Source organism: Muscardinus avellanarius, assembly GCF_963383645.1.
Source record: "Muscardinus avellanarius genome assembly, chromosome: 16".
Taxonomy (NCBI): Eukaryota; Metazoa; Chordata; class Mammalia; order Rodentia; family Gliridae; genus Muscardinus; species Muscardinus avellanarius.
Window position 1 is genome coordinate 58,124,288 of NC_137802.1, and position 20,766 is coordinate 58,145,053.

The 20,766-nt window shown below is 52.3% G+C and overlaps 1 protein-coding gene across 1 annotated transcript; it reads left to right on the top strand.

Annotated features, from left to right (window-relative positions):
• Positions 1-7,330: 7,330 nt before the first annotated feature.
• Positions 7,331-17,141, top strand: LOC308275746 (angiotensin-converting enzyme-like protein Ace3; the record flags this gene model as incomplete). The annotated part of the gene is made up of 14 exons (XM_080714099.1): positions 7,331-7,430; positions 7,534-7,670; positions 8,046-8,204; positions 8,440-8,527; positions 8,639-8,782; positions 9,132-9,323; positions 9,409-9,506; positions 9,592-9,764; positions 10,025-10,248; positions 10,485-10,629; positions 12,289-12,387; positions 12,786-12,908; positions 16,109-16,293; positions 16,774-17,141. 14 exons carry the CDS (start codon positions 7,331-7,333, stop codon positions 17,139-17,141), a joined length of 2,235 nt encoding a protein of 744 aa, XP_080570225.1.
• Between the last annotated feature and the right edge of the window lie 3,625 nt (positions 17,142-20,766).

A 20,766-nucleotide genomic window follows, 5' to 3' on the forward strand; every position in this document is an offset into this window, starting at 1 on the left:
GTGAATACAATTAAAGGTCCTGCCTTCCCCATCTGAGTCTGTGTCCCTCCTGGGGAAGCGGGGACAGGGACAGGCGGCTCTCTTGTCTCTGGGTAGCCCAGCGCATGTCTTCCCTTGGTGGCTTCCTCCATCCTCCTCCAAGAGCCCTGGAGAATCCCTGGGCTCTGGCCCCAGCTCCCCACAGCCCCACGCCTGCCTCCCCGGCAGCCCAGGTAGCTGGCCAGTGTCCTGCCATGGCCACCTAGACATTCACCTCGGAGGACTCTGGGAAGTGGAGGGGGAGCAGACCCTGTGGGCTGCTGGCCTCACAGGTCAACGCATGACAGGTGTCCTTCCCTGCTCGGTGCTGGCTCCCAGTCCCGGGTGTCCCCACAAATGATGAGGTTCTCCAGAAGGAAGGGTCCTGGTCACCTTGGGCTGCTGCGGGCGAGTGTCCAAGAACGCCCTTGGGTTCTGGTGGCTCAGTGGGCACCATGGGCTCCCACCTAGGCCAGCGCTGGGTCCACCTGTGAGAGTGGCAGCTATGGCTCCAGACAGAGCTGCTGGGGCCTAGCCAAACAGGAAAGGGCCTTGACCGCCGGAGCATGGCAGTTCACGTGCCCATGCGGGGCTTGGCTGCCAGGGGCCACCGGCCTTTCAGCCCCCATCCCCAGCACGCCGCCCTTACCCGGAGCTGACCTCAGAAGGCTGGTCTGGATTTGGGGGCATGTTGTCTTGAACAGTTTTATAATTTTTAATCTCCATGTTTATGTAGAAAATTTGGAAAGCCATAACAAAAATAAAAGCCCTTTCTATCAACTTCAAGGAGCTGAGCACTGCTGGCATTTGGTGTCTATTTTCCCAGCCCCTTTTTTTCACTGCACATGTTTTAAATGGGATCACGCTGTGTTTTCACTGTTGGTTTTTGGTGTTTGTTTTTTTTTTTTTTATCAGTTGACAGAACTAGATCTACTTTTCAGATATGTAAACACCAAAACTAGAACTTGGCCAACTGGAAGTGGGTCAGTTTTCTGGGACCAGGGACTCCACCGTGGGGCCTGGCTCCCCTCTGTCCAGACCCTTGGCTTGAGCCTCTCCTGGACTGCATTGATGTCTTGACCCTAGCAGGGTTCACCCTCCAATCCCTGCCCCCCAATATAATATCCATAGTCCACTGTTTATGCGCCCCAATCTCCAGCAGCCATGTATTTGTGCATGCATGTGGTGTGTGTGTGTGTGTGTGTGTGTGTGTGTGTGTGTAAGAGAGAGAGAGAGACATAGTCTTGACTGTGCAGGCCTCTTCCATGGGCAGGATGTGGAGTTGGGGAATTTTGGGTTTGCAAGAGGGTGGAAGTTTACGATTCAGTAGGACAATGAGACTTATAAACATGTCCTCTAAATGGTTCCAAGCCTCCTACTACCAAAAGCTGCTTGAACTACCCCCTTCTCCGCCCACGCTTTGAAAGCTCTCTGTCTGCCAGACAAAGGTCACTGTCACATAACCCCCTTCCCTATTTTTATGAACGGCAGAGGTTTGTGCCGCCTGTCAGAGCTTGTGGACAAAGTGAGGTCACCACCTTCTACACCCAAAGACGGCGCTGCAGGCTGAGGGCAGAGTCTCAACATTGCAGTTGGCTGACCACCCTCATCTACTTGACTTTTTTAAATATTACAACTCTTCAAACTCTGTGCCTCCTAGAGGAAGCGGGGAGAGGCCAGGTCCCCCTGGAAGGTGGCAGAAAAAGAGGAGGTGGTGACAGAAGGAAGAGGCCAGCCCTGTGTTGTCTTCTGGTGGCCCTGAAGTCTGAGCTCTTCCCCATGCTGCCACTCTCGCCTGCTGACCTGTTCTCCCCCCCACTAACCACTTCCCCTCCCAGCCTCCACGCTTCCTCCAGTGGCCCACCACTCCCCACTCTGGCCTCTGAAGAGTAGATCAGGTGGCTTTAGCTAGGCCTGGTGCCAGTCCTGCCCCTCACGGCCCATGTGACCTTACCCGACTGACTTCTGTTGGAGTATGTGGGAGCAAAGAAAACATGGCCCGACAGCAGAGAACAGGCTTTATTTAGGAATAAAACCTGGAAGGAGGCATCTGACTGGGGAGAAAATCCCTGAGTCAGGAGCCCGTCTCCTTGCAGGCTAGGGGCTTTTGATGGGCAAGGAAGGGTAGAGGTTCAGGAGTAGTCCTGTAAGGCCGCTGGCTGGTGTGCTGGTGGCCAGGTCATCTCGGGGCAGGGCAATGGCCAGGGGCGTTTCTCTTTTTTTGTTCCTTTGTTTTTGATCCTCCTCTGGGATGACCTCATGGCCAAACCTCACAGTCAGATCTCACGGCCACAACTTCCGTTTTCTGCACCTGCTTATTTAATTATTTGCAGTACTGAGGATAGAATCCAGGGGCATTCTACCTCCGAGCAACACCCCCAGCCCTACTTTTTATTCTTTATTTTGAAACAGGGTCTCACTGAGTTGCAGAAGGCCTCACTAAGTAGCTGAAGCTGTCCACGAACCCAGATCCTCCTGTCTCAGCCTCCTGAGTGCTGGGATTACAAGCGTGCGCCACCATGCCTGGATGCACCTGCATTTTTACAGCTATGAAACGGTTCTTACACACCCTGTGTGGTCAGTGTGAGGATTGAATTCGAGAATGTAGAGTCTCAGGGCACGGTTCCCTCTATGGTGAGCACATTGCCCCCGGTCAAGGTATGTTGTATCTGCCTCATGCTTCACTGATGAGAACTGCAAGGTCAGGCCAAGGTCGGGCCCTTCCCTGAGATATGGAGTGATTCGATGACGGCACTGGAGGGAAAGCTTGGCCCCCTGGCTCTCCGCAGTTCTAGAGCAATCGGCCATCATTTCTGCCAATGCTGCTCTGACTCCCTGCTCCGAGCTGTCCGCTCTGGGTCTCCCTTGCTCAGGCTCCTCCCTGCTGCGCCCAAAGGCTTCCACAGCTGGGTCTTCTCAGGCCCTGCTCTGCTTTTCAGCCACCTGCTTAGCCTGCCCACCAAGGTTTTTGTTGCTCCAATTTAATCACCTTTTTTTTTTCATTTAAGCATCCCTGTTTCTTTGAAGCCTCCTGTGTTTTCACAGGAAGACTAGTTTTGCTTCACAGATTCTGTTTGCTTAATCACTTAAAAGACCTGTGTTTTTAAAATTGTGGTAAAATACCCACAACAACACTTACCATTTTAACCTGTTTTTAAAGTGTATTTTTGTTTGGGGGTTAGGGATATGACTCAATGGTCATATCCATGCTTAGCGTGCATGAAGCCTGGGGTTCTATCTACAGCACCATACACACCCCCAAATGTATGTATATTAAAGATACTTATTTTTAGTTGACATGTCAAACCACTTTAGCCTATTTTGTTTTGGTGCTGGGGATTGAGCTCAGGTCCTCTCTAGTGCCAAGTGCTTTATGACTGAGCTCTACTATACTTCAACCTCATTTTAACCTTTTTATGCTACTAGGAATTAAACCTCAGGGCATTCTCTGAGCTAGACCCCAAGTCCTACTTTTTATTCTTTATTTTGAAACAAGGATCTCACTAAGTTGCGGAGGGCCTTACTAAGTAGCTGAGGCTGGTGGCGAACTTGCAATCCTCCTGTCTCAGCCTCCCAAATACTGAGATTATAAGCATGCACCAACATGCCCAGTTACCCCCAGCCCTTTTATGGATTTGTTTTTCTTTATTCTGTTTTTTATTTATTATTATTATTATTATTATTATTATTACTATTATTATTATTTTGGTGGTACTGGGGTTCCTGGAAGCCCTTCTACCTCCGGGCTACACTCCCAGACCTATTTTTACATTTTTATTTGGAAACAGGGTCTCCTAAGCCAGCATGCGCGGCTGGCTTCGAACCTGCGTAATCCTCCTGTCTCTGCCTCCCAAGCGCAGGGATTACAAGCGTGCACCACCACGCCTGGCTTTATTCTGTTTTTTTTTAAAAAAACAGGATCTCACTAAGTTGCTGAGGGTCCCACTAAGTTGCTGGGATTGGCCACCATACCCAGCTTATTTAACCATTTTTTAAGTATATAGTTCAGTGGCATTAAGTACATTCACATTATTGTGTAACCACCACCAACATTTATCTCCAGAAATCTTCCCAAACCAAAACTCTGTTCCCATAAAATAAGGACTTCCCCATTCTCCTCTCCCCCTGTTCCTAACTAACCACTGTTCTACTTTCTGTCTCTATGAATATGATTCTTCTTGGTTTTTCATGTGAGTGGAATCATGCAGTAATTGTTCTTTGTATATGGTTTATTTAACCCAGAATAATGTTCTCAAGTCTCATCAATGTTGTGACATGTGTAAAAATTTTTTTTTCAAGGCTAAGTAACATGCCATTGTATGTATACTCCACATTTTGTTTATCTATTTATCTGTCAACGAACATTCAGGCGTCCTAAGGCTATTGTGAAAATTGCTGCTATAAACACTGTTGTATACATGTCTATTTGAGCCAAGCGTGGTGGTGCACACTTGTAATCCCAGTATTTGGGAGGCTGAAGCAGGACAATTAGGTTTGAAGCCAGCCTCAGCAACTTAGACTCTCAGCATCCTAGTAAAACCCTGTTTCAAAATGAAACAACAACAAAAAAGTGAACTGGGATTGGGGGTGTAGCTCAGAGGTAGAAAGCCCCAGGGTTCAATCCCAAGTACCACAAAAAATAATTTTTAAATAAAAAAGTTTTTAGATTTTGCTCTTTTGTTTTGACCGTTGATACATTTTGGGTTAATTTTTGTATTTGGCACAAAGACCTGTATTTTAAAGTTCCTTTCATATCACCAAGACCTGTTGAATTAGTCAGCTTTGCATTTCTGAGACCAAAATACCTGACAAGAACAGCTAATGAGGAGGAAGGTTATTTGGCCCAGGGTTTCAGATGTTCAGTCCATGGTTGGCCAACTCGAAGGCAGAAACTTTATGGTTCTAGGGCATGGGGAGGAGAGCTGCTCCGCTCATGACATCCAGGAATCTAAGAGAGAGAGAGACAGAAACAGAGACAGAGACAGAGACAGGGCCAGGGCCAGGAAGCATCCAGGGGCAAATACATCCTCAAGGCAACACCACCAGTGACCAACCTCCTGCACCCAACCTCATCTGCCTACAGTTGCCACCCAGTAAGTCCATTCAATTGTTAATCCATCAAATAGATCTATCAAGTGATGAGGCTAGAACCCTTGTGGTTCAATTATTTTACCTCTGAACATTGCTGGGTCCCAGCACATGAGCTTTTCTGAGGGACACCCCCATTCACAGCATAGCACCTGCCCCTCCTCGGGGTGGTCTGCTCTGTTCATTGTGTCTCTGGTTTAGCACAGGCTCTGGAGCCAACCCATTTAGAGTCCTGTCTCCACTGTTCACCTGTGTGCCCATGAGAAAGCTTCTCTGTGCTTGTTTTCTCATCTGAAGATGGGGTGTTGACAATAATGCCTACTTTGTGGGTTCATTATGAGAATTTTGATGCTGAAAGCCCCGTAATGGTATCTAGCACCGGGAAAGTGCTTGGTGAGGCGTTGGTTATTATTACAGTCTCTTTCTGGCACTAGAGGTTTTTTTTTTTTTTTTTTCCATTTGATAAACTTCACCTATGAGCCATCCTCATCCAGTTGGAACAGCCTTCGTTAGGGCGACACACACAGACCTGCTTCTTGCAGGGTCCCCTTAGAAAGAATGCCATAACCAGCTTCCCAGCTTGAAGGAGGTGAGACTTCCCACGGGAGGTGACCGGCTAGCCCGTGAAGACACCAGCCACCGCTCTGCGCACGGAGGCACTGGGGCCTCCCAGTGGTACAGGCTCGGCCCCTACGTACAGCCACCGGTGCCTCTTCATCTCTAGCGTCTAAAGAGTCCTCTTTCTTGCTTTCAGCTCAGCTCTGCATTTTGCAGTTTCAAAATACTGTTTTCTCAAGCCTATCTGTATGCTTGGGCCAGGAGGGGGGAATTCTCTGTGAGCTCAGTCAATCACCTTAATCAGAAGTATCACTGATTATTTTCTTTCCTTCCTTGTGATCAAACATACACACAACGCACACACACTTTTTTATGTTTTTATTTTTTATTTTTGGCTGTACTGGGATGGAACCCAGGGGCGTTCTACCTCCGAGTAACATCCCCACTCCTATTTTTTTATTCTTTATTTTGAAACAAGGTCTCACTAAGTTGCAGAGGGCCTCACTAAGTAGCTGAGGCTGTCCGCAAACCGCTATCCCTGGTCTCAGCCTCCCAAATGCTGGGATTACAAGTGTGCGCCACCACGCCCAGCTCACACACACATTCATATGTGTGTGAGGGTATTGGGGCAGTTTTCCTGGTAATGGCACCAACCCATGTAAAGGGGTGGGTGGCCCTGGGCTGAGGGTGACTAAAGGTGTCATAGGGTACAGGGGATCTGCAAGTGAGTCTGCGGGACAAATCCAAGGTGGCTCAGAAGGTCCTCTTTGTGGCAGAGGACTGGGGAATCACCAAGGGCCAGCAGAGAGCTGGCTGGTGCTGAAACCAGGCTCAGGAAGTCATAAATATGTGCGCCTGTGTGGAAGGCGGTGGCCATAGCTCCCCACGCCCCATGCTACCCTCTACTTAGCAGAAGGTGTGAGGGTAGGGGGAAGGGAGGAAGCTCCTGGAGATGATCACGTGTTCCACGAGACAAAAAGGCCAGAAATGTGAACATAGACGTCAAGTCAGAAGAACTTGGGGAGCCGGGCGTGGTGGCGCACGCTTGTAATCCCAGCATTCGGGAGGCTGAGACTGGAGGATCGTGGTTCGCGGACAGCCTCAGCTACTTAGTGAGGCCTCTGCAACTCAGTGAGACCCGGTTTCAAAATAAAGAATAAAAAATAGGGCAGGGGGTGTAGCTCAGAGGTCAAATGTCCCTGGCTTCCATCCCCAGACCCGCAAAAAAAAAAAAAAAAAAAGAAGAAGAACTTGGGGAGCCAACTGGTTGTCCAGAGTCAGAAGACCGAGGAGTGTCCCATCCACCCACCCCCACCCACTAAGGGGTAACCCCTGCCTACAGAGAGAGAGGTCCCATCACCCCCAAGGGTGGCTCCCACCCAGGAGAAGTGACCAAGTCCGGTAGCATAAGTTCTGACCTGAGAGTCCAGAGCCCCGGGTTCTTTTCCTGGCTCTGCCATTAGCCAGCCATGTGACCCAGCACATTTGGGGCTGGGCCATTCTGGACCTCAGTGTCCTCACTATCAAATGGTGACAGTTGTGGCAGAATGCAGGTGGGGGCTTTCCAGTTCTAACACTCCAGGACCGACCCTGTCCCTGATGTCACAATGCAGAGCTGGCTCGTGATTGGCCCATAGCCTCTCCCAGCTCTGCTGTTCTCTTGGTCATGGGAACAAGATGGACTCACCCTGGACCGTCCCTGTTTGTGCTCCTCTGTTACGGACAGCTCTTGCCATGGCTCAGGACTGTGGGTGATCCAAGCTTAGGTGTGGCTGGGACCCAAAGGAACAGGAGCGTGGGACCAGAGAAGGGGACCGGGCAGGGGCGAGCCTCCCCAGGACCACATGATGCGCACCCCCTTCCCTGCAGATGAGTTCTACAATGAGACCCAGGCAATGCTGTTTCTGCAGTTTTATGAACAAACCGCCAAAGTTGTGTTGAACCAGTTCGTGGAGGCCACTTGGAACTATGTCACCAACATCACCAAGAAAAATCAGGAGGAGATGGTGTGGTACCACCTCCCCCACCCCTGCGCCAGTTTCTCTTCCTCTTGCTCTTCTCAGGGGCCAGGGGGGCTGGGGACCACACCTCCTGCCCCCCGTCCTGAGTTGGAGGAGAGAGGAAAACCCCAAAGCACACGTCAAGGTGGGCTGCAAGCTCCAGGCCCTTGGTGGCCTCAACCTTTCTCTGCACAAACATCTCGTACTTCTTTCTTGTAAATCTTACCTCCTTGCTTTAGAGACCCAGACTTTCTCCTGCTCCCCCTTAGCAAATCTTCAAAGATTTTGGACTTTTGAAGCAAACTTTTAGAGTGGGTTGGGGGACCCTGAGCCCCTCCTCCCTCCAACCTGCCATGACAGATATGGTGACCCTCTTTCCAGCTGCACAAGGAGGTGGAGAGGTCCCAGTTCATGACGTACTTTGGCAGCCGGGCCCGCCTGTTTCCCATCACCCGATTCCAGAACCCGGTCGTGAAGCGCATGCTGAGTAAGATGCTGAACATAGACAAGGCGGCCCTGCCCAAGGACGAGCTCCGGGAGGTGATAGACAGAGCCCCAGGCCTCCAGGCACAAGCTCCCTGCCCGGGGTGGGGGGGGGGGCAGGCCTGGCTAGGGCGGCAGAGTACCTGGGACTGGAGGGGTTTGGCTGGGTGGGACCAGAACCTCCTCTGGGGAGAGTGTGAGCTTCAGCCAAGCCCACCTCTCTGGGCTGGTGGGCTAGAGCCGGGGGTGGGCCCAGGGCACGGGCCTGCCCTGGGTGACACCTCCCCCCCAGTACAACAAGCTTCTGGCGTACATGGAGACGACATACAGTATGGCCCAGGTGTGCCTGGACGAGGGGCCCTGCATGAGCCTGGAGCCTGGTGAGCACCCCCCTGACCCTGCCATGGGGCTTCCTTGTTGGGGGAAGGGCACCCAGGGTGGGTCAGGGCAGGTGGGCACGGGGTCCCACATGGCTCCTCTTCTGGGTGCAGAACTCGAAGAAATCATGGCCACCTCCAGGGACGAGAAGGAGCTGCTGTGGGCCTGGCAGGGCTGGCGCGACTCTGTGGGTCGTGTGCTACGCCCCATCTTTGGGCGCTATGTGCATCTCAGCAACAAGGTGGCACAGCTCAATGGTGAGCGGCTGGGCCTGGCACCAGTGTAGGGCAATGCCCAGGAAGGGGCCAAGCTGAGACTACAGAGGCCCAGGCGGTAGAGGACCCCAGAGAGAGCCACCACCAGCCCTGCAAGTATTGACAGAGCACCTACCACGCACTGGGTGACGGGGAGGGTCCGAGGCCATGTAGAGGAAAGCACAGGCAGATGTCTGCCCCTGTGGGCTTACAGCCCTGAGGGGATCTAGTTTTGCAGAGGAAGATTCCAAGGACCAGGGAGGTTGTGTGGCTTCCCCAGAAGGTGTCTGGGGGTCCTGCCTGCTGAAGAGGGGCATGGTGAACACCTGGTGGGTCTCCTCTCCTGTCCTAGGCTACAAAGATATGGGAGCTTTATGGCGCTCTAAGTATGAGTCTGACACGCTAGAGCAAGACCTGGAGCAGCTCTACCAGGAGCTGCAGCCGCTCTACCTGAACCTGCACGCCTACGTGCGCCGCGCCCTGCACCGATACTATGGGCCTGAGGTCATTGACGTGAGAGGGCCCATCCCAGCCCATCTCCTAGGTAAAGACTGGCTGGTGGAGGAGGCAGGGCTCAGTGAGGAGAGAGACTGCCCTGCCTTTTCTTAGCTCCTCTGCTCCCCTTGCAGGGAACATGTGGGCTCAGTCCTGGGTCAACATCCTAGACCTGGTCTTGCCCTTCCCTGAGAAGCCCCCTGAGGACATCACCAGGAACATGAAGGGCCAGGTCAGCACTTGGCCTCTGGATGTCCCCACCCCTCAGTGTCCCTGGGCAAACAGGGCTGTGCCCACACACCCCGTCTTCCCCATAGCACTGGAAGCCCAAGAAAATGTTTGAAGAAGCTGAAAAATTCTTTACTTCCTTGGGGCTCCTGGCCACCCCACCTGATTTCTGGACAAAGTCAATGTTGGAGAGGCCAACCGATGGGCGGGAGGTGGAGTGCCAGACCTCTGCCTGGGATTTCTACAATGGCAATGACTTCAGGTACCTACCGCCAGCCAGGTCTGCCCATAGCGCTGCACTCCCGCCCCCCTCTCCCCTATCTGCCTGCCTTAGGTGGGCGAGGAGCAGGGCCAGGAGCATAGGAGGGGCTTGGTCACTGGATATGGAGCCTGGCATGGGACAGGATGGCAGCTAAGGTTTCCTCTGGTCTCAAGCCCATCCACCCTGATCCCTTCACAGAATCTAAATGGAGAAACCTCTCATTCTCCCCACGCTCCTTGAACCCTACTCTTTACATCTAGAATCAAGAAGTGCACAGAGGTGAACACAGAAGACCTGCTCTCCATCTTCCACCAGATGGGCCACATCCAGTACTTCTTACAGTACAGGAACCTCTCCATCCTCTTCCGCGAAAGTGCCAGCCCAGCCTTTGGAGAGGCTGTGGGGTCAATGGTCACCCTCTCTGCCTCCTCCCATAAGCATCTGCTCAACAGAGGCCTGCTCAGCCACCAGCACCAGGACGCAGGTGACGGGGACCAAGAGAACAGAAGGGGGATGGCCAGGGATGAGGTGTAGCTCAGTGGCCTCACTGTGCGAGGCCCTGGGTTTGAGCCACAGCACCAAAGAAGAAAAGACAAAAAGAAAGGAGTGCAGCCGAAGTCTGGAGCTGCAGCCAGGGCTGGGGTTCTGGAGCCCTCCCAGCAACGCCAAAGGAGGGAGAGCCCAGGCGCAGCCTCCTGATCGCCCTTTCCCCGTCACCAGAGGAGGAGGTCAACTTCCTGATGGGCATTGCCCTGGACAAGATTGCCTTCATCCCCTTCAGCTACCTGGTCGATGTGTTTCGCTGGAAGGTCTTTGATGGCACCGTCCACAAGGACATCTACAACCAGGAGTGGTGGAACCTCAGGTGTGGAGGGCGACTGTCCTGCACTCTCTGTCCCGTCCCACCCCTGGGTGGGCAGGGCTGGGCCACCACTACTGGAGGGCGCTGCTGGCCTCTCTGTGAGCAGGCTGCAGGGGACATGTTGGTGACCTGAGGAGGAGCAGCAGTGTGGGCTGTTTGCTGTCATTGAGCAAATGTATCTCTTGTGTAGTGGATAGAGCCACTGTGTTCTGTCCTTATTCTGAATCTGGCACTAGCACTGAGCATCTTCCCCCTCCCCGCTTTCTCTCTTTCTCTCACTTGGGATTGAACCCAGAGGCATTCTACTTCCAAATTTTACTACCCCCCTAAAACTCTTTCTATTTTTTGTTTTGAAACAAAGTCTCATTGGATTGCTGAAAGTCTCACTACTTGCTTAACTGTCTTCAAACCTGTGACCCTCCAGTCTCAGCCCCCAAGTACTGGGGTTATAGTCATGCACCACCGCACCCAGCTTGAGAGGTCTCTAAACCTCACTAGGCTTCAGTTTCATCTGTGCAAAAAGGCCCCTGCTGGTGGCCCCTCCTGCTCCTGGAGGTGGCTGGGAAACTCCTGCCATGGCTGTAACTGGGATTCTCTGAGAACAGAACCCTGACCAGTAGATAGGTCCCCTGCACCTCTCTCCCTTCCTCCTCCTACAGCAAGGTCAGAAGGCATGTGCAGGGGCCTGACTGCCTTCCCTCTAGGAGAGAGTTCCATGGGAGAGAGATGGGCCCACCACCCCAGCACACACATGCCTTCCAGACACTTAGCATCCCCAAGGAGCAGCAGTTAGGCTGGTTGGTTGATTGGATAATAAAAGCCCATAACTGGGGCTTCCACCAGGTGTCAGACCGACAGGCTCAAGTCTGCTGAACACAGGGTAGTGTGGGCCACTCTACGTGGCCTGCAGCTCTGCACCAGCGACTAGTTCTGTGTCCTGTGGCCAGTTCCTTAACCTCTAAACCTTGGTTTCCTCATCTGTAAAATGGGGACGACAGTAACAGCCACAGGGGTGTTTCTGTTTTGTACACGCTCCTCTCTAGATGAGATGATTGTTTCCTGGTCTGTAATCTGTCCCCTGTCATTAGGATGGATGCAAGGAGGGACCTGACTTTGCCTGTTCCCTCCAATCCGGAGTTGAGCCAGCGCTGAGCGGGTGCAGGGTCCACGCGAAGAGCTCAGCTCAGAGCACAGAGGCGGCGCTCCGTGAGCGCTAACAGCTGCTATTATCTCATGTTCACTCCCAACCCCATATGTTTTTACTTATTTAATCAATGAAAATGCATTGACGTCCTCCATATGCCTGGTCCAGTTCTGATGGACACACAGTGCTTTGAAAAAGAAAAGGCTCAAAAGCCAGGCATGGTGGCACACACTTGTAATCCCAGGACTTGGAAGGCTGAGACAGGAGGATCGTGGTTCGTGGCCAGCCTCAGCTACTTAGTGAGGCTCTTTGCAACTCAGTGAGACCCTGGTTCAAAATAAATAATAAAAAATAGGGCTGAGGATGTAGCTCAGAGGTAGAATTCCCCTGGGTTCCATCCCCAGTACTGCAAAAGAAAGAGAAAGGAAGGAAGGAAGGAAGAAAGAAAGAAAAGGAAAGGAAAAGGCTCAGAGAACCTTCCAGACACCACCATAGAGCTGCTGCCTTTTTCTTGCCAGGTTGAAGTATCAGGGCCTATGCCCCCCCATTCCTCGGACAGAGGATGACTTTGACCCGGGTGCCAAGTTCCACATTTCTGCCAGCGTGCCCTACATACGGTAAAGGCCCGGGCCCTTTCAGCACAGCCAGCTTGGGAGTTGACATCTGGGGGAGCTGGGAACTGGGCCCAGGATTTCTAGGTGCAGACGTCATCTGCGCCTCTGCCCACCTCCTCCTGTTAGATCGCACAGCCTTCCTAGGGCTGCGCCATCCATCCTTTCCCCTTGCTCCAGCATGGAGCGCAGCTGATGGGGATATTCTCCGCCATCCTTGCTGCCCCCTGGAGGAGGGCAGGAGAGAGGGAGGCCCGCGTTGGGGTGACTGCTGGTTCAGAAGGAGGGCCCTCCAGCATGCTAGGGCCTGACAAAAGGGCCGCCATGTCTCAGAGCTGCCAGGCCCCGCGAGGTCTGGGCTTCCCTCCCTTTGGCCTCTACTCCCAGCCTCCCTCATGTTCCAGGTACTTTGTCAGCCTCGTGCTCCAGTTCCAGTTCCACGAAGCATTGTGCAAGGCCTCAGGCCACACGGGGCCGCTGCATAGGTGTGACATTTATAATTCGAAGAAGGCAGGGAAGATCCTGGGGTGAGTGCCCCCCATCATGTGTCCTCAGGTCCCCGCCCACCCCCTCTCCGAGCCACCGTCTGAGCTTCCTGGGTAGCGTGCCACTGAGCGTACATTCTAGTGGAAGTTCCTCCTTGTGTCTAGTCTTCTACATTCAAGGAAGCCCGCTTGCATATGCAGGAAATCTCAGTGTCCCAGATGGGAAGCCAGTGCTGGAACCTGACTTGGCGTTCCACCTTCCATCCAAATCCCCATATTCTTTTCCCCAGAGGTACCAGGCTGTCCTCGCGGCAGCTTGTGACGCCCCCTTGCACACACTTTGCTTTTCCCGCCTCTTCATGGAGGTGCTCGGGTCTAGTTCCCAGGCCGATCCAGGTTGCTTTCACATCAGCTCCTTAGCATGCTTCTGGTCAGTCTGCGGTCCACTGTGGCCCTCCAGTCTTTCGTCCTGCGTTTGATATTTAGCCCATCCTTTCTGTGCCTGCCTCTGTGACTTTGGGTTTTGGTCCTGAAGCAAAGTTGGAGGAGGGAAGGAGGTTGGTAGGTAGGTAGCAGGCCTGGACCGAAAGCACAAAGCGTTTCCCGTGACAGGCCAGGCTCTCTGATGAGTGATCTTACCACGTTTTGTATTGGTAGCTCTTTGCAAAGTGGATATTATCATCTGCCTTTTGCAAATGATAAAACTGGAGGCTCTGCAGAGAGATGACAATTGTGCACCATTCATGGGACAAGAAGCAAAGTCATGCTTTGACCCCAGAACCAACTCCAAACACATTATCCTTCACACTGTTGCCCCATCCGTCCAAGGACACAGGCCCTGGTGAGGCTGGGCCCAGGTCTTCTGGTGCCAAGATCAACACCCCGCTCCCTGAGATGCAGAGTCCACCCACTGACGTGGTCATTTTCCTCTTGGTTTATACTGATTCTTTTTTCTTGTGATACTGGGGATCAAACACAAGGGGCATTATATCTCCAAATTATACCTCCAGCCCTTTTCATTGTTTATTTTGAAACAGGGTTCTTACTGAGTTGCCCCAAACCTACGATCTGTTTGTCTCAGTCTCCCAAGTACCAGGATCACAGGTGTGTACCACCACACCTGGCTATAATTTCTACTGATTTTAATATGTTCATATTCCTAATTGGTATAGGTCAACTTGAGTTTTATTCCTGTCTCCCAGAGGAAGAACAGTGCAACATAATTTAGTATCTTTTGCATATTTAAGGAGCATACTCGTGATTCTACTGGGCAGTTTTTCTGTAACCACCAGTCCAGATGTGATGGCGGGACTGGTCCTTTCGACTTTAGGGAGAGCTGCACCTTGCATAAACATCATCTCCCACCCTCCACACCACAAGGATTTATTTTATCTGACTGCTTAGCTTTAAGCTTTTTTGAATGTTTTGAACATAACAGCATTGCTCTGCTGTCCATATTCATGTCTCTGGCTGCCCATCGTGTATTCATTCAGCAAACATTTACTCAACCTTGAAACCAGCAGGGGGCACTAGACTATGAAATAAATAAATTCCATAATATGAGAAAGGAGCAGGAAAAGTAGGAGAGGCCCTGGTGAACATGCAGAGGGTTAAGAAGTTCTGCCGGGAGACCAAGAAGAGATCTCTGTATCCAAATGTAGGTATGCAAGAAATAGCAGATGTATATTTTCAAGAGATCAACTGTGTGCGTGGGGGGTGGTGTGTGTGTGTGGGGGGGTGTATGTGAGAGAGAGAGAGAGAGAGAGAGAGAGAGAGAGAGAGACAGACAGACAGACAGACAGACAGACTGGGGATTGAACCTAGGGGCATTCTACCTCCAAGCTACACTCTCAGCCCTATTTTTATTTTTAATTTTGAAGCAGGGGCTCACTAAGTTGCTGAGGATTATAGGCAGGTCCACCATGCCTGGATCTGAAGGCTTTTTTTTTTTTTTTTTTTTGGTACTGGGGATTTGGGGATTAAACCCAGAGGCATTCTACCTCCAAGCTACACCCCCAGCCTGATTTTATCTCTTATTTGGAAACAAAGTCTCACTGAATTGCTGAGAGCCTCTCTAAGTTCTGGAGGCTGGCTTTGAACCTGTGATCCTTCTGTCTCAGCCTCCCAAGTACTGGGATTACAAGCGTGCACTATCACACCTGGCTAAGGAGAGGGGGGTATTTCTAAATAGGTAGATTCTCTGTCATTTAAATTTCCCCCTACTAGGTTCTTCCTTTTATCCAGGATCCAGCATCTGGTAAACTTAACCTGGAGTTCATTGTGGTCTTTTGTTCTTGCTTCTATTTTCTTTTCTTGCCAACTCTTCATGTCTCTGGAATCCTAACTACCTTCTTCCCCAGTGCTTATGACCTTTAGTGTCCCCACCTCATTCCTTTCCAGTTATTTATTAAGTGATGTGTTTAAGTCTTTGCAAGCTACAAAGTCCTCCGTCATTATATGGCTTCATCCTGACTGTGATGAAGGGCAGGTATTCCTGCGGCCCATTTTGCTGACGAGGAAACCGAGGTTGAGAGAGGTTTCAAGCCCTGTGCCTGAGCTTCTACAGTCCATAAGTAGCCCTGCCAGGTTGAGCTCTCTGGGCCTCCGGGCTCCACTTCTTCCCTGGTCAGATCAGAAACAAAGGTTTGAAAAGGATCGACATCCACCCACCGCTGGCCTGCAGGGAGCCTGGAGCCCTGGTTTGGGCACACCCTGTAGCCCACCCCCTCACCCGGGTGCAGTGCGCCAAACTGAAGGCTCTGCCACCTGCCACCAGGCACCGGGTTTGCCTGGAGACAGAGCTGACATTTGTGCAGCTCTGCAGGTAGCCCTCAGAGCGCTTTCCATGCTCAGGAGCTCTAGAATGTTCCCAGCCCCTCCCCTGTGAAGCCAGGAAGGGCTGAAGAGCGACCTCTACTGGCCCCTCACACCTCAGGAGAAACGGTGCCTATGTGAATTCAGGAGGATAACAATGATCACAGCAGCTAACGTGTACTACCTCCCGGCATTGTAGCACCCTATGAGTAGGCATTGTTATGATCTGCCTCTGATGATATGGAAACAGGCTCAGACAGGTTAGGTTACCCAGCCGGCATTCCAGAGCTACTCAGTAACGGGACCAACATTCAAACTCAGGTGAGGCTTATTTCAAAGCCCTGGGACTAGAGTTGGGCTTAGTAAAGAGTCCCAGCTGATGATGCCCCCATGTGGCCTCACAGCTGCCGCTCTCCTCCCCTCCCCAGGGATGTCCTGAAGATAGGCTCAAGCAGGCCCTGGCCAGAGGTCCTAAAGGAGCTGACCGGGCAGTCCAAGGTGTCTACAGAGGCCCTCATGACCTACTTCAAGCCACTGCTGAACTGGCTGGTGACTGAGAATGTGCAGAAGGGGGATATCCTGGGCTGGCCAGACTTCAGCTGTTCCTTTGAAGGTTGGATAATCTGGCCCTGGCCACAGCTCTTGGACAGCCTCAGGCCCTACCCTGCCTCACTCTGGACTAGCACCTATCCTGGCCCAGCCTTAGCCCCTCACCCACCTATGGCCTGGCCTGAATGGGTACGGTGCTGGGTGACCCTGTCTGTACCAGACTTGGTGCAAGCCTTAGCTGAGACCACAGCCCCTGACCAGCCCCAACTCACTTGCTTCCCTGCACACCAGCCAGCTAGATGGCCAGGCTGTGCTCTGAGCAGGGAGTGGTTGGCTCGCCTCCTGCCTGGGTTCCATGGGTATGCCACCCTATCCACGTCCATCTCCTCCTCCTCTTCCTGTACTTTCTCTCTCCTTCTGGGCCAATGCCCCTTTCACTTGTGGCCTGAGGCTGAGAGAGTAGCATATCTTCCCTGATAACCACAGAGAGACCCCAGGGACCCCTCCCCAGGCCCATATGCTCTGAGTCTCCCGTCTTCCACAGAAAGAAGCACACATACAATGGCATTCCTGAGTCTGGAGACGGAAACTAACGGGGCCACGTTTGGGCAGTGGTTGCTGCTGGCCTTGAGCTTAACCATGCTCCTGATGGTCATGGGGCTGGCCTTCAGGCTGTACATCCTAGAAAAACGGTCACTGAACCAGGACACCATGATACTCAGCAGCCTGCCCTATACCTATTTCCTGGGCATGGCCATGGAGCCCCGCCATGCTGCCCGAAGACAGTGGGTCCTGCTGGGCATCTGCTTCATCCTGATGCTGCTCTCAATCGGCCTGACCATTCGGATCCTCACACAGACCAGCTGGAAGCCTCCATGGATGAGAGCTGAACCATGGCGCTCAGACTATTAGCTAGTAAGACTGGTAAGGATGGGAGGAGGGTGGCTAAGCCAGAGAGGGGTGAAGGGAAGAGACATTCTGCAGGCACGGTGCACAGGTGGACAATACTGTGTTATTTCATGTATGCCTTGGGTTTCAGGACAAGCCTGCTTTCCCCAGGGGCTCAGCAACTATGGTTTTAGTGACCCAGAGGCCATCTTCCTCCAAACCAGCCCCTATAAAAAGTCATGCCCAGAACTGATTTTTTCACATGGTCTCATTTAGTTCAGGACACAAGCTATGGGACTTGGTTGGGGCTGCAGGATGAAAGAGGTCTCTGCTTGGTGAGCAAAAGAACCCTGCTTCAAATGCTATATCCCTGATAAAATGTTCCCAAGTAGAATTAGACATTCCTTTACAAATTGGTGGAGCCCAGTTCATAAGCGCCCGTGCTGTGTACATGGGATAGCACATCTCTCCACTGATTCTCTGACCCACCCTGTGTCAGGCTCCATAATCCAGTCCCAAATAGCTCTCTGTTAGCCACCTGAGATGCAAGGAGCCTTAAAAACTGCCCTGTGGCTTTCCCTACCCCAGACCTGGCCCTCCCGAATGGAGACAGTGGGTAGCTGGGCACTGATCCAGGCGTGATTAATGATTGACTTCTTTAATATTTAAACAAAGCTCATCTCCAGCCACTCTGCTCCGGAGATGGCCTTGTTCAACACGCACACCTGCTGCCTGGCCTGTTGCCCTGGGGAGTGAGTGCAGGGCAAACAACACCTTTCCAGGCTCTGTGGGAGAGGGGAGAATGGAGAGGACAGAGGTATAAGAGGATATTTGGGATATTAGCACCCTAGGGATAAGCCTGGGGAAAGAGGGGGTGCTCTGTCCCTACCCCTCCCCATCCTTCTCTTCAGTCTTTGGGCCATGGGAATGCCACATCCAATATTTTCAGACTCACCAAGTGTGGACTGAGTGTCCAGGAATTCCTGGAGAACCTGGAAGCCAGTGCCTGTCAGAGGAGACTTGAGGGGAAGTGGCATTACAGCCAGAAGCCACAGAGAAGAGGCACTAGGGCTGCAGTTGAGTTGGTAGGAAGATGGCCACAAGACAAGATTCAGGATCTGACCTCAGAAGTCAGGGGTTGAGAGAACAGAGGGGCCAGCCTTTGCTCTCCAAGGTTCCCACACCTGCCTAGATTTCTCTGCTCTATCCTGTGCTCTGGCTGAGGCCAAGTACTTTCTACTCCAGCGCAGACTCTACATCACCTTAGTTTGATATATCTGTCACTGCTTTCACTTTTCTGTGCTGTAATTGTCCCCATTTCCCTCCCTTTATTAGCTGTTAACTCTTTAAGGGCTGGACACACATCAGGAGTATGCCCTTGTGTGACATCCCTAATCCTTACGGGTCCTGGCACACAATAGGGACTTGGGAAATGTTTGGATGTGAATGAATAAGTGTTCCCCTGCCTAAGCCTCTCCTCAGAACCACCTATGGCCTGAGGCCAGGAGAAAAGGCCCCACCTTTCCTCCACAGCCAGCCTGCCTGCCCCATGGGAGGATCCCGGAGGCCACACTTACAGCCCTCTCATCTCCCAGACACAGTGGCCAATGAGGCCCCCACCAGACACTGTGGCTGTGCATGGTCACACCAAGCCAGGACTCCAGGCCTTTCACTTGGACTTCAGAAAAAGCCTCACTCAGCCTCCTTAGACCTTCTCCCTCTCCCACTACCATTGTAAAGTTTATTTTGTCAGAATCTCTTCTTTGAATGTTTTCAAAATTCCTTCCAAATGTCTAACTGACTAAGAACTTGGTTGTTCATTCATTAAACCTAGATGTTCAAAATTTCGTCAGAGAGTCTTTATCCATTACCTTCTTCTGCACCCTCATCTCTCCCACCCCCAGCTGAGCCCATCTGCACTGACATCCCCTCAGCCTTTGCCCAAGGTGCATGCTCCAATGCTTGGCCTGGCTCAGATTGGAAGCTCTGAGCCCACCAAGATGCTCAGTGAACAGTGGTCCCTTTCTCTCCTCCTCTCTGACAAGCCACTTTCCTCCTCCTCCTCCTCCTCCCTCCTCCTCCTCCTCCTCCTCCTCTTCTTCTTCTTCTTCTTCTTCTTCTTCTTCTTCTTCTTCTTCTTCTTCTTCTTCTTCTTCTTCTTCTTCTTCTTGGTGGTACTGGGGTTCCTGGAAGCCCTTCTGCCTCCAGGATACACTCCCACGGGCTACACTCCCAGACCTATTGTTTTTTAACTTTTTTAATGTGGAAACAGGGTCTCTTAAGCCAGCAAGGCTGGCTCCAAACCAGCACGATCCTCCTGTCTCTGCCTCCCAAGCATGGGGATTACAAGCTTGCACCACCACGCCCAGCTGAGAAGCCACTTTCAATAGCCTTCACCCCACCCCCATCTGCTTCTTCTAGTGTGTTCATTTTCAATCAGTACTCAAAACACTTTTATCAGTGGTCACTTACTAATAGGTGGTTTTAAATCTGTTCTTCCAAGCTGTGCCTGTAGCTAAGAGCTCTCAGGCCTCTGAAAAAGGCACCTTGTTGCATATTTAGTGTATACCTTCCTGTGTACATTCTCCCAGGTCCAGGCCCTGGTGGGGCTTGCATAAGAAGCACTGCCTGGGCACTGGGGCTCAGCTGGATGGCACTTGTCAGGGATGGCCAAGAATCCTAATAGGACCATTGCCTGGGTCATGCTCAGCCATCAGACCCTGGCGAGACCCTTCAGAAAAAGACCACCTAGCCAGGAGTGGTGGCACATGTATAACCCCAGTGCCTGAGACATGAGGATTGCAGGGGTGAGGACTGCCTCAGCAATGTAGCAAGACTCTCCATAATCTAGCAAAACTTTTTTTTCCCTCTGGTACTAAGGATAGATCCCAGGATCTCACTGAATTGAAACAGAGTGTCATGGAGTTGCAAAGGGCATCACTAAGTAGCCGAAGATGTCTGTGAACTGTGATCCTCCTGTCTCAGACTCCCAAATGCTATGATTACAAGTGTGCACCACCACGCCCAGCAAACCCTCTTTCAAAACAAAAATAAAATAGAGCTGGAGGTGTAGTTCAAAGGTAGAGTTCCCCTGGGTTCAATCTCCAGTTACACACACACACACACACACACACACACACACACACACACACACGAGACCACCAAAAGCCCCCAAACAACTCTGGTCTGCCCTCTCCCCTGCATGGGAGATTCCCCTGTACTGAGAAGGGAAACTGTCCGAGAGATGCAGAGGCCACTGGCCACGGGACATGTAGAAGCCCCTCAGAGAAGCTCTGCGTCATCCCAGGCCCGGGACCCCTGCCTTGCTCCCTAGGATTCGGGGCCATGTTGCTGCCCCTTCGGTCCTGAAGAAGTTGCCCGCCAAACGCGGGCGCGCGACTTCTTTCAGCACCGCGGTGCGGACAGCTCCCGGGCCGGCGCCGAGGGGAGGAGCTGCGGCCCGGGCGGGAAGAGGAGGGGAAGAGAGGGCCAGGGGAGGGCAGACGCTGGCGGGCGGGCGGGGCGCGGAGCCCAGAGGCCCTCCCCCGGGGCGGCGCCCACCCGGAGCCGGACGCCACCGAGCCCCAAGACCTGCGGAGACGGAGAGCTGGGTGCGCAGGTGGTTCCCAGCAGGGGCCACGGCCGAAAG